Below are 13,036 nucleotides of genomic sequence, written 5' to 3' on the forward strand. Positions count from 1 at the left end.
TTAGAATATTACCTAAACTGTTGCTAATGCAGTGGCAGACTTTCAAAGAATTGATTCCAATTTGAAAGTTCTATTGTGGGTAACAAGCTATCAAACATCGAATGCCACAGAGAAATCTTTCAAAAAAGGAAGAGCCAATGGGTGCCACAAATTTCAATGCTGTCTTATGAAATTGCCACAGCTACCCCAACCTTCAGCAAATACCATGCTTACTCCATCACCACCGAAGCAAAATTCTCCATCAGAACAAAGATGATTAAAGGCTCAGATGAGCATTAGCATGTTTACCAATATTTAATTAAAGTATGTGCAATTTAAAACATAATGCTATTGCCCATTTAATAGACTACAAAATAGTGTAACTTTTATATGAATTAGGAAGGCAAAATTTCACACTATAACAGTAGTCTAGAAATGAATCCCCATTATCTCTAAGGTGCGCCTGTATCTCATACTTTCTATCCCCCATATATAGACACAATGGTCCTCAAATAACAACTATCATCAGCTAAATGGAATGTTTCTGCATATGATATTCTCTTCATTTTAACTGTCACTTAGTTTTAATTGTAGATGTTATCCTTAAAGCTTACCATTAGTCTCTATGTCACTCTTTCTCTAGTTATTCCTGGCTATCTGGAGCTCATTTTCTGGTACAATCCTGAGGAAGAGATTAAGGAAAGACTATTTTCCAAATTTTTTATGTTAGATAAGCTTGTCTTGCTACGTTTATACTTGAATGTCAATTTTGTTGGAGATAAATCTTAAGTCTCATTTTCCCTCAAGTAGTTTGAAGATGTTACTCCATTTTCTTCAGGCATGAAATGGTGAAAAAGTCTCATCACCAAGTAATTTTTCTCTCCTCTGTCACTGTTTCTGCCTAGTCAAAGGATTTTTCCCCTTGTATTATTTATGCCTTGACTAACTATTCTAGGTTCATATTAGGTATGAGTGTGTTTTATTTAAATTTTTACTTGAAAGGCAGAGACAGAGATAGATGTCTCATTTGCTAAATGCTTATTAACACCTGGAACTGGGTCAGGCTAGGACAGGAAGTCCAGTGCTGAATTCAGGTCTCTGACATGGGTAGCAGGGACCCGAGTAGTGGAGCCATTACTTGCTGCCTCAGGGTACATATTAAGAAGCTAGAATTGGAAGCAGAGCCCAACTTGATCCCATACACTCAAACATGGTAGCAAGCATCCCAAGTGGTATCTTAACCACATCAACCACAAGAATGCAGTTTATTCTTTAAAGGTTGCTTATTTATTTGAAAGGCAGAGTGACAAATAGAGGGAGAGATCTATTTGCTCCCCAAATGCTTACAACTACTAGGGCAAGGGCAGACCAGGAATTTCAGACCTCCTGCATAGGCAGCAGGGAGTCATCATCTGCTGCCTCCCAGCTGCCATCTACAACTGGTTTGGCAGCAGAGATGGGACTTGATCTCAGGCACTTGGAAATAGGATGTGGGCATTCCAAATAGTGCAGCTTAATCCATCATACCACAAATACCCATCCCCAAGACTGTACTTTAAAAGGTTTTCCTTAAATAACTAGTGAAGTTTTCTGGAATTTTCGACTCCATATGCTCTTTTCCTTATCTTCAATGTCACTTTCCAGTTTTAAAAAATATTTTCCATTCCCGAGTTTTACCTAGTTTAAGGCATCATCTGTAGTGCTTGTGTCCCTTCTAGTTTAGCCTTTACTTATTAAATGTCATATAAAATGCTTCCCTGAGCATTTTCCCAATTGTAAATTTCCTTTGTAATTTATATCCTTTGCAAATGAACTGCTTTTGGTCTGCTTTGTGGGCTTTTCTGGTAAACTTCAGTGTAAAGGTATTATTTTGGCTTTGTTCATTAAAACAACTTTGGTGATTTAGCTAAGCTTTCCTGTGGTTCCTGTTGACATTAGTTTTACTGAACTTTGAGAGCATGATTCTTAGGAGCTTCTGTTACTTTTGTGTTCAAAAACAAGACATTCTGTTAAGATTGTTGACTGTTCCCTATTCCACCTCTATTTTAATCTTCACATCACTTCTCTTGCTCAATTTGGCTTCATCCCAAGAACTTATTTTGGAATGGAGCTTGTGAACCAGTTTCACGACTTTATAGTTCAGAGACTAGCTTGCCTCAGTCCTACAGACCTCACTCCAAGTGTCTTGCACTCACTCACTGGAAGGGCAATGCCTCTCCCAAATTCAAATGTTGTTCATAGTGTGGCCCACTGTGCATTATCAAGTTATTCTAACATCCTATCCTCAGGCCCAAAAATGGCCCTTCATCTGTCTACTTCACCTGAATAGATGCCAGTGTTTTGTGGTGTCCCAGCTGTTGGTAGCTTGTCTTCATTTGGATGTTATAGAGGGTGTTCATGGGGTTTTGATTTTGCCATCCAATTGCTGTTATGTGGGGACTTGGGAAACTGAAAACTGGCACTGCAGCCATCTCCCCCTTGCCCTGTGTTTTAAAGATTTTCAAAACCAATTGTAATTTTAGCCTAATCCTGCACTGTTGGCTTCAGAAGAAACTGTATCTTCAACTACTAAGCCTATCTAGAATTTTACTTCTTGTTGGCCTATGCCATCATTCCAATTATCTTTTGTGTGAAATCACTTATCAGCCATCCACTGGTTTCCTTGTCTGATGTCTCCTCTCCCGTTATGTCAATGCTTGTGAATTTTTTATTCATTTTGTTGTTCAAGTGGCATTTTAACTGATTGAGGAGATAAATATTTATAAATGATGTTTTAATCACAGTCATAATTTGTTTTATATTAGGAAACATTCACAGGGAATTCAAATCTGCTTTTGTTCTTTGGATTAGATCTTTCCTGATTGGGTCTTTTAAAATTTTCATGTAGGAATTTTTGGTTATTTTTTGTTTCACTCTGATATCTTTTCCCAAGAGTCCTCCACTAAGTTTTATTTAAAAGTGAGGATACTCTAAGTCCTTTTCCTGTATCCTTTTGCACTTTTATAATCCCTCTACTTCCTATCCCTTCAGATCTTCACTTGGGTAGTTGGTTCCTCCCAGGCATCTGCCTATTTCCCTGTAGTGTGCACACATAACAGACCTTGCAGCCTTAGTATATCCCACAGTATTCAGTGCACTACTTTGAAATACTCATACACGTTAAGGAACTTTAAGCCCACACTTTAAAAAAGGTATATATTAAGTGATGTTATTTTAAGCTAAGAATATTAATGATCAGGGCACTGTGGAGCACTGGGTTGAGCTGTGGCTTGGAATGGCCATACTTCATAATGGAGTGCATAGTTCAAGTCCTAGTTACTCTGATTCTGAAACAGCTTCCTGCTAATGGGTGTTCTGGTAGGCAACAGATGATGGATCAAGTAGTTGAGTCCCTGCCACCTGCATATGCAACCAGATGGATGGAGCTCCAGGGTCCCGGGTTTGGCCTCTCCCAGCCTTGGCTATTTCAGGAATCTGGAGGGCGAAACAGTGGATAGAAGAGATTGCTCTCTCTCCCTCGGCCTTTCAAATAAAATAAAAATAATAAGCAAAGAATATTAATGATAAAAAAGTAATTCCTCTCACATGCAGCTGAAAATAGTTGTCCTGGACTGTCAATCTGCAATCCAGTCAAACTCATCAGGAATATCAGAGTATCATCCCATTTGTTTACTGATCTTTAACCCTTTCAACTACATCTGCCATCCCAGTAGCTTTATTTTTAATTCAACCCTGAGGATTGATAGAAAAAGTAGGTGGGAAAAAGGGAACCCTGGAGAAACAAGATTTCCTCTAAGAAAAAAAATACAGAATTGTAGCTTTATATTTAACATCTTCGTACTAGGCATTACAGAAATCTTCAGAATTGTATACACTCCAGGGGATTTTCCTAATTAATTAAAACTTCCAAAACCTATCAAAGAGAGAATTGTTCTTCAATATAACTTCTTGTGAAAATATAAAAAGCTGAGCAAAAGAATTACATAGTTCATATACAAGACAAATTCTATTCTTAAAATGGCATCGATTTAAGAACAAATTTTTCAAGCTGGTAATCGCCTTATTCTCAAATAAGGACTTCAAATTGATAAGATTCTCTTGCAAGCAACAGCCTCCTAGCAGTCTGCCATTGTTAGAATATTGCTCTCTGAACATGAGCACATTCAGGCTTGTTAAATATATCCTCTTCCATTTCTGGAGTTAGTTGGATGTTATCTTTGACTGGAGACAGGGGCTTCTTACAAGAAGGAAGCTTTTCGGAATCTCTGCAAGATAAAATGTAGTAAAATTAATTAGTTGTTTCTAAAGTATTGACCATTAGCAAAAAAATAATCTGGACATAGGAAAGTGATATGAAGAAAATAAGACCTTTACTGTACATTTGCATTACATAACACATTCAGCTTCTTTTTTGAATAATCTCAATATATTTTGACTTCTGCTTCTTAATCTCCATCCTATTTTTAAAATTACCTTTCAATGTTGGTGGTAGGCTATTACTAGATATATTTGCTAAGGCAGAATGATTCCAATAAAGAGATTTTAAATGATTTTCCTCTTAGTGCCATTCTCAAATCTGGCTAAGAACTAATCTAAGTGAAGAATGAACAGATGGTTAAGAACTATCTTTTAACTCCCATATCTTTTTTCTTTTTTCACTGAAAGAGGGCTTTATAGCCATAAAAATTAATATCATCAAGATAGCACAAGTAATTCAATCTCCTATCAACAAAAATTAAAAACCAGTAAGTCCTGTTTCCTAAAAAGCTTTTTTTTTTTTAAACAGTTTTTTTATTTTTATTATTTTTTTGACAGGCAGAGTGGACAGTGAGAGAGAGAGACAGACAGAGAGAAAGGTCTTCCTTTTTGCCGTTGGTTCACCCTCCAATGGCCGCCGCGGCGGCGCACCGCGCTGATCCGATGGCAGGAGTCAGGTGTTTCTCCTGGTCTCCCATGAGGTGCAGAGCCCAAGTTCTTGGGCCATCCTCCACTGCACTTCCGGGCCACAGCAGAGAGCTGGCCTGGAAGAGGAGCAACCGGGACAGAATCCGGCGCCCCAACCGGGACTAGAACCCGGTGTGCTGGCGCCGCAAGGCGGAGGATTAGCCTAGTGAGCCGCGGCGCCGGCCCTCTAAAAAGCTTTTAACAATACTGTTGTACTCTTAATTTCCCTCTAGCAGCAATTCTCAAAGTATGTTCCATGAAACCCTGGAGATTTCTCTTAGGGGGAGTGTTGTAACTTCATTTGCTTTTTTCTACCATACTGACATTTGTTCTGATGATACTAAAGCAGAACTGGGTATAACTGTTGGTAAATGAGCACGAATGAAGATAGTGACACAGAACTGTATAAGTAATACTGATAGTGTTCGTATTCTCCACCTCTTCGCATTTGCAGCTAAAAAACAATTGTAAGAGTCTTGGGGCTGGTGCTACAATGCAGAGGATTAAAGCCTCAGGCCTGCAGCGCCAGCATCCCATATGGGCGCCAGTTCTAGTCCTGGTTGCTCCACTTCTGATCCAACTCCCTACTAATGTGCCTGGAAAAGCAGCCGAAGATAGCCTACGTACTTGGGCCCCTGCACCCATGTGGGAGACTTGGAAGAAGCTCCTGGCTCCTGGCTTCGGATCAGCTCAGCTCTGGCTTTTGCAGACATTTGGGGAGTCAAACAGCAGATGGAAGACCCCCTACCCCATAACTCTTTGAAATAAATAAAGTAAATCTTAAAAAAAAAAAGTCTACAGAACATTCTTGACAAACCAGTAAAAATTGTTAATTTTATTAAATCTCAACCTTTGGTACATTTCTTAATATTCTGTCTCAAAATAGAAAATCAAGTATATACAACTGAGTATATATAATGTACTTTTGTGAAACACCAAAGTATGAGTCTACAAAATCATGCACAAGTAAATAATATATTAAAATTGTGCTAGCAGGGTATTACAGGTTAGGTTACTGCTTGGTATACCCACATACCACATGAGAGTTTGAGTTCTGGCTATTCCATTTCTGATCCAGATTCTGACAATAAGCCCGAGAAGGCAGTGGATGGTAGCCCAAGTACCTGTGTCCCTGCTACCTATGAGAGAGATCTAGATGGAATTCCTGCCTCCTGCTTTCACCTGGCCCAGTCCTGCCTTTTGTAGACAACTGGGGAGTGAACCAGTGAATGACAGATTTCTGTCTCTTCCTCTGTCTTTGTCACTCTGCCTTTCAAATAAGTAAATGATTTAATCCTGTACTTCACACAATGTAAAAAAAGCAGCAATTCTCTGTGGCCCAGGAGGGCAGTGGAGGATGGCCCAAGTGCTTGGGCTCCTGCACCCGCATGGGAGACTGGGAAAAAGCACCTGGCTCCTGGCCGGCATAGTGCCGGCCGTGGCAGCCATTTGGGGAGTGAATCAGTGGAAGGAAGACCTTTCTCTCTGTCTCTCTGTCTATAACTCTACCTGTCAAAAAACAAAAAACAAAGAAAGAAAGAAAGAAAAGAAAGAAAGAAAGAAAGAAAGACAGACAGACAGACAGAAAAGCAGTTCTCCAGCACTTACTTATTTACAGTGTTTCAACTTCTACTATGTCATTTGGGACAATATTTCCTTTATGTAAGGTTTAATCTACCACTCCTCCTCTTTTTGATGATGAGACTTAGCGTATTTAAGGAAAAGAACAAGAAAATCAAGTATAAATTGATGCTATTTTGTGGGAAATTATGCAGCCTCACAGAAAGTTCTGGGGTTAAAAGATTATAGCTGTATGGAGAATCAAATCTTTCAAAACTGCACTTGCCATATAAATTAGAAATCTGACAAATTCATCATATAAACTCAATGATTCACCCTATTTTAGATGTGAGAATTTAGGAGGTGTGTATAGAATTACCCCTAAATCCCCATCTCAAACTTTACTCTCATTACAATTGTGAGATAAGAATCAAAGAAAGCTGAGATACTTGGGTTTGGATAAGTAATTTGTTTAACATCAGAGGGGACTCCAAAGCCAGACTGAAAACTGAGGTTTCTGTTTTCCATTATTTCAGTAAAAGAATGTGTAGAAATTAAAATGACTATGTAGAAATTGAAATATAGAGTCAGGTAAAGGCAACAGGGAAAATAATTTTTTCACAGTGAGAGAAACAGAAATTGATTCATATGAAATTAAAAAGAGTTGAGAGGAAGGGATGGAAATTATGGAAAACAGCTTATCCTATTTTAGAATAAATAACAAAACAACTCACTTTTTAAAGCCAAAATTTTTCCACAGCTCATTGATTTTTATCTGCAATCCTGGCGTGTTCTCAGCATTATGGTGATTCCTCCTCTGGATGCTGGCTGACTTCTTGCTCAGCCCACTGGCTCTGGCAGGCACCAGAGGTTTGATCTTGGTAGAAAGGGAGTCTGCAGAACTGGATTTATATAGCCCAGGAACCTAATGAATAAATAACCGTTTTTAATAATAGTTAATTTAATTAATTAATAATAGTTAATTTCAAACTATTCTTTATGTAAAAATATGCTATTTATAAATGTCTTCTTTAGAAAGTATCATAATTATTTTGACCAGTAATACATTCACCCACTTAGTACTATATCTGGAGAATTTTCCTTTTTGTATATAGAACTTAATTTTATTTGGAATAGGCTACCTGTTTTTCCACTGTATAAATGTGGTATAATTTACTTAAATTTCTACTGACATTTAAGTTGTTTCCATTGAAGTGTTGGTTTTCACCCTGTGCACAGCATGGAGCCACTGAAGTTTTGTTGTTGTTTCTTAGCATAGTAAGAGTGAAGTACATAAAACAAGATTTTAAATTAATTAATCTGACAGAGGGTATATAAAGAGTGAAATATTTATATATATTGACTTAAAAACTAGCTTATCACAGGCACAGTTTTTAGAAGGTCTTTTGGCAATGTATTTTAAAGCTGTAAACTGTATGCCCTGGATCAGTAATTTCACTGCATAAAATTCACACATGCCGACTGACCATGTACATGTACTTAAGTATTTACCCATAAGATGCTGGTTGTGGCGCTATTTGCTCTAGCAAAAAATTTTTCACAGTAAATGACAGAAATGAAGGGTTAGATAAACACAAACAATGGCATATTAAATATTCATTATATGTAATGATTATGCAAGTTCATGGAAAAAGACCTTTAATGTATATATTACAAAAGAAAAACAGGTTTACAATTTAAACATCTATAATCAAGCATAAACATGTTATTAGAATTTATGAAAGGAGACTTTTTTTCTGGTAATAAGCATGGACTATTTCTGAAATTTAATTTTAGAATAAATGTTTTACCTTATTCTTTAGTAGTGTGTTTTTTGATGATAAATGAGATAAATGCAGCTTAGAGTTCTGATTATCTTGATTATCAAGTGATTTAATATTGCAATCAGATTCCTAGATCCCCCAAGTAAAAATAATTTTATTACTATTAAATTTTTATGACAACTAACCAATATTTAACAAAATGCAAAATAAGTAGAAAATCAGTGTAAATAAAATGTAATTTTCACAAAAAAAGATAAAAAACCCAGAATAGAAATCAAACAAAATGAATCTAATATGAAAAGGATAAAGTTTTACTTTAGAAACCATAAGATGTTTTAGTTTGAGATGTAATTTGTACAAAATATTTTTTTAAAAGATTTATTTATTTTACTTGAAAGTCAGAGTTACATACAGAGAGAGAGAGAGAGACAGAGTGACAGAGAGAGGTCTTCCATCCGCTGGTTCACCACCCAGTTGGCCGCAACAGCCGGAGCTGCATTGATCTGAAGCCAGGAGCCAGAAGCTTCCTCCGGGTCTCCCATGCAGGTGCAGGGGCCCAAGGACTTGGGCCGTCTTCCACTGTTTTCCCAGGCCATAGCATAGAGCTGGATTGGAAGTGAAGCAGCCGGGTCTCGAACCGACGCCCATACAGAATGCCAGCACTGCAGGCGGCAGTTTTACCCTCTATGCCACAGCACTGACCTTGTACAAAATATTTTTTAAAACTGAAGATTTTTACGAACCATTTCAGGAGCCTGTCAAAATGCTGAATGAAATAAAACAACTCTCCTACTAGGGCTGGCACTCTGGCATACTTTGGCATATGGGTGCCAGTCTGACTCCTGGCTGCTCCACTTCCAATCCTGCTCTCTGCTTTGGGCTGGGAAAGCAGTAGAAGATGGCACAAGTCCTTGGGCCCCTGCACCCACATGGGAGACCTGGAGGGAGTTCCTGGCTCCAGAGCGGCGCAGCTCCAGCCATTGCAGCCAGTTGTGGAGTGAACCTGCGGAAAGAAGGACCCCCCCATCACAACTCTCTCTTTCTTTCTCATTCCTCTCCTTCTCTTCTCTCTCTGTGTAACTCTGACTTTCAAATAAATAATCTTCAAAAATAAATAAGTCTTTAAAAAAAAAAGCCTCTCCTACTATAATATTATTGCTTATCTCAAGCTTAGCCAATAGTTCCATAAATGAGTAGCTATAAAAATTTAAAGCAGCTGCACTGCTTCTCTAATTGAATTCTAGAGTATATTAATGACTTAAAGAGCATCTTTATGATAAATTTTCATTTCATAGATACCATTCTTCTTGAGTTGTAATTGTGCCACTACATTGGAGACAACTGTCAATGGAAGGGACCACAAAGGGATTCAGGAAGCAGATTTAGATGAAATACACAGAAGCTTGTTTGGAGGTTCTAGCAGGGGAGCGCAGCTACTCGTATACCCTTGACCGAAGACCGGTCCTCCTCTAGCGGGGATGGTCGTCCTCTTCGACCGAGCGCGCAGCTTTGGGAGGGACGCACATGGAGCGGTGAGGGAGGAAGGGGACACCCGCCTAGCCAGCCAGATCAGCCGAATCAACCCTGGCGATCAATGGGGTGACAGATGTCGCAGCCAGATCGCCCTCACATCTGGCAAAAGATCTCTGCGAGTGAGATCCCAGTGGAAAGAACAGGTCATCAAAGAAGGAGGTACCTTTCTCTGAAGGGAGGAGAGAACCTCCACTTTGACTATGACCTTGTCTAAACAAGATAAGAGTCGGAGAACTCAGAGGGCTTCCATAGCCTTGGAAACTCATGACTGGAGCATAGGGAGATTACTGATGCCATAGACAGGAGTGTCAATTGGTAAAGTCAACAACAGGAGTCACTGTGCACTTACTCCTCATGTAGGATCTCTATCCTTAATGTGCTGTACATTGAGATTTAATGCTATAACGAGTACTCAAACAATATATTTCACTTTGTGTTTCTATGGGGGTGCAAACTGTTGAAATCCTTACTTAATGCATACTAAACTGATCCTCTGTAAAAAAAAAAAAAAAAAAAAAAAAAAAAAAAAAAGAAAAGAAACTATCAACTCCCAACTTGACTCTCACTGGGATTAAACATGACAATAGGTCTGATCTGATTTCATCATCATTTAAAAAAAATCATCTATTATTTTTCACTTTATGTTTCTGTGTGGGAGCAAACTGTTGAAATCCTTACTTAATGTATACTAAGCTGATCTTCTGTATATTAAGATAATCGAAAATGAATCTTGATGTGAATGGAAGGGGAGAGGGAGTGGGAAAGGGGAGGGTTGTGGGTGGGAGGGACGGTATGGGGGGGAAGCCATTGTAATCCATAAGTCGTACTTTGGAAATTTATATGCATTAAATAAAAGTTAAAAAAAAAAAAAAAAAAGAAATACACAGAAGCTAGAAATATGAGACAAGTCCTTCAAGTGAATAAAATGTGAACTTTCTACACAATAGGATTTAAATGAAAAATTAAGATTGTCACTTATTTTCAAAATTTAAGCAAAATTTCCTCAATCATCTGATGAACACTCTTTCTCCTGTGTACAAATTTGAAAATCTTCATGATTTGACTTACCTCTGAATCAGAATCTTTACTGGAAGGCTGAGACAGTTTTGATGTATTTAAACTGTGTGGTGATGATAATTCCACACTTTCCTGAGACTGTGAAGAACAACCTTCTTCATGGAAGGGATGAAGTTCATCAACTGACGCATCAGTCTTTAACTGAGATGCATCACACGCCTTCCCATGTTCAGGCACAGAGGTGGGGGAACTGCTCCTTCTCTGGAACTGCTGCAGTGCTGTGCTTGTAGGGGGGCTCAGACTTCTTGAAAACTCTTTAAGACTCCCAGACCAACTAAAACAGCTTCTTAACGTCCCCAGAGTGGACGGTGAAATGGTCCGTGTGAATTTGCTGGTCTTTAGAGTCTGAGGCTCTTCATCAACAAACACAGTTACATCTTCTGGAATCTGATCATCTGAATTACATGCTTCCAGTTTTTTGCCTTCTAGGTTTGGACAATCGGATTGACTTGGAGTGTTCTCCTTTTCTGTGACAGCTGTCTCATTGAGACCCTGGTTGCTCTCTTCCTTTGACACACAATCAGCAGAATCCAGAGAACTACAAAAAAACCTAATGGAAAAAGCAATAGAAATGATGGACAGTAATTTAGAGTCTACTCACAAATACATAATTTCATAAATAAAGGCAATACACATCTTGAATTTTATTCAAAAATTAAATTTTGATTACAGCAAAATTCCACATTTTCTAAATGTATACATTTTCTAAGTTATATACATTTCCTAAATGTATATAATGAATTTTTAGATGGTATTTTCCTTTAAAAGCAGTCAACTACACACACACACACACACACACACATGTATTTAGAACTTCCATATTTTTATCAATACCGAATCATTATATTGGTATTCTTTCCCCTAACATTAAGTCCCAAACAGAAGATAAACTCTTTGAGGGCAGATTCGGTCCATGACTTTGTATCCTCTACAGTACCTAGGACAGTGGCTAACAAACACATGGCTGGTAACCATGAACAAATAGGGAAATATGCAGCAGAAGGACATTTTCATATTTTCTAAGAAGCAAAAGGGGAGAAATTAGCCATTTATCTCTTATCTTAGCTTCATTCCTAGCATCAAATCATCAGGGAACTTGGAATAGCACACTCACCCACTGATCTCCTATATTCCTGAACGGGTATTATTTAATCAGTGTAGCAGCTTTAAAAAGACTACCTAAAAACACCCCAATAAAAATGAATAGCAGTGTCACAATTTTTTTTTTTTTAGTATCATTATTGAAGAGGATTTATTCAAGAAGGTTTCAGGTTTATAAGGAAAATCTCAAGGTATGTGATCTGGCAAATATGAAACTTAAAGAGAATTTACCTTCTTAATAAACATTAATCCAAACCCAAGATGATAAACAGAATATTTACTAAAGACTAGAGAGAAAAAATTCTTTGTATCCTTTCATCAAGTCCCTAGATAAGTGATATAGGTAGGTACAGGACAGGAAGCTCTTATTAGGCTAATATACCTATATCTGATCACAAATTAATTTTTAGATAAAGAGTAATGCCCAATCTACTTAATTATTTTTCCATATATTTTCTCACAGGTAAAGAGAAGTTATAGCAACAGTGTCCAGAGTTACAGAATTAATCAGCTGGGGAATAAAATTAAAACTCACGAGTCCTCCTGGTTCATGGTTGCTTCTTCTCAATTAGCCTATGGTGTCACCTTTCTAATATTGTATTTCTACATCTCAAAAATTAACATGCAGGGCTGGCCCTGTGCACAGCAGGTTAAGCCGCTGCCTGTACTGCTGACATCCCATATAGGCACTAGTTCAAGTACTGGCTGTTTCAATTCCAATCCAGCTCCCTATTAATGGCCTAGGAAAACAGTGAAGGAAACCCAAGTGTTTGGGTCCCTGCACCCACGTGGGAGATCCAAATGAAGCTCCTGGCTCCTGTTTTTGGCCTGGCCCAGCTCCAGCCTCTGCAGTCATTTGGGGAGTGAACCAGCGGATGGAAGATCTCTCTGTCTCTCCCTCTGTCTCTCTATAACTCTGCCTTTCAAGCAAACAAATCTTTAAAAAAATTAACATGCAGGTTTCTAGGAAAAGTATCTACGTAATAAAGATAATTAAGATGTCCAAAAAGCAGACAGCTTCCAGATAACTTTTTGCATACTTGAGACCTGTTCAGTTG

At 38.1% G+C, this 13,036-nt stretch overlaps 1 protein-coding gene across 2 annotated transcripts in view; it reads right to left on the reverse strand.

Moving 5' to 3' along the window:
• Positions 1-1,247: 1,247 nt before the first annotated feature.
• LOC100338764 (exonuclease 1) overlaps positions 1,248-13,036 on the reverse strand; it is a 33,320-nt gene continuing 21,531 nt past the window's right edge. Inside the window, exons 13-16 of one of the 2 annotated variants that reach the window (XM_051821468.2) lie at positions 10,869-11,427; positions 8,295-8,396; positions 7,218-7,408; positions 1,248-4,244 (exon numbers count right to left, since the gene is read on the reverse strand). In XM_051821468.2, coding sequence (XP_051677428.2) covers positions 4,112-4,244; positions 7,218-7,408; positions 8,295-8,396; positions 10,869-11,427 — 985 coding nt within the window. In that variant the 3' untranslated portion in view covers positions 1,248-4,111. The remainder of the gene's footprint in view (positions 4,245-7,217; positions 7,409-8,294; positions 8,397-10,868; positions 11,428-13,036) is intronic. The other variant, XM_008268232.4, reaches the window with a different exon arrangement.

The sequence above is a fragment of the Oryctolagus cuniculus genome, chromosome 13, assembly GCF_964237555.1.
Source record: "Oryctolagus cuniculus chromosome 13, mOryCun1.1, whole genome shotgun sequence".
NCBI lineage: Eukaryota > Metazoa > Chordata > Mammalia > Lagomorpha > Leporidae > Oryctolagus > Oryctolagus cuniculus.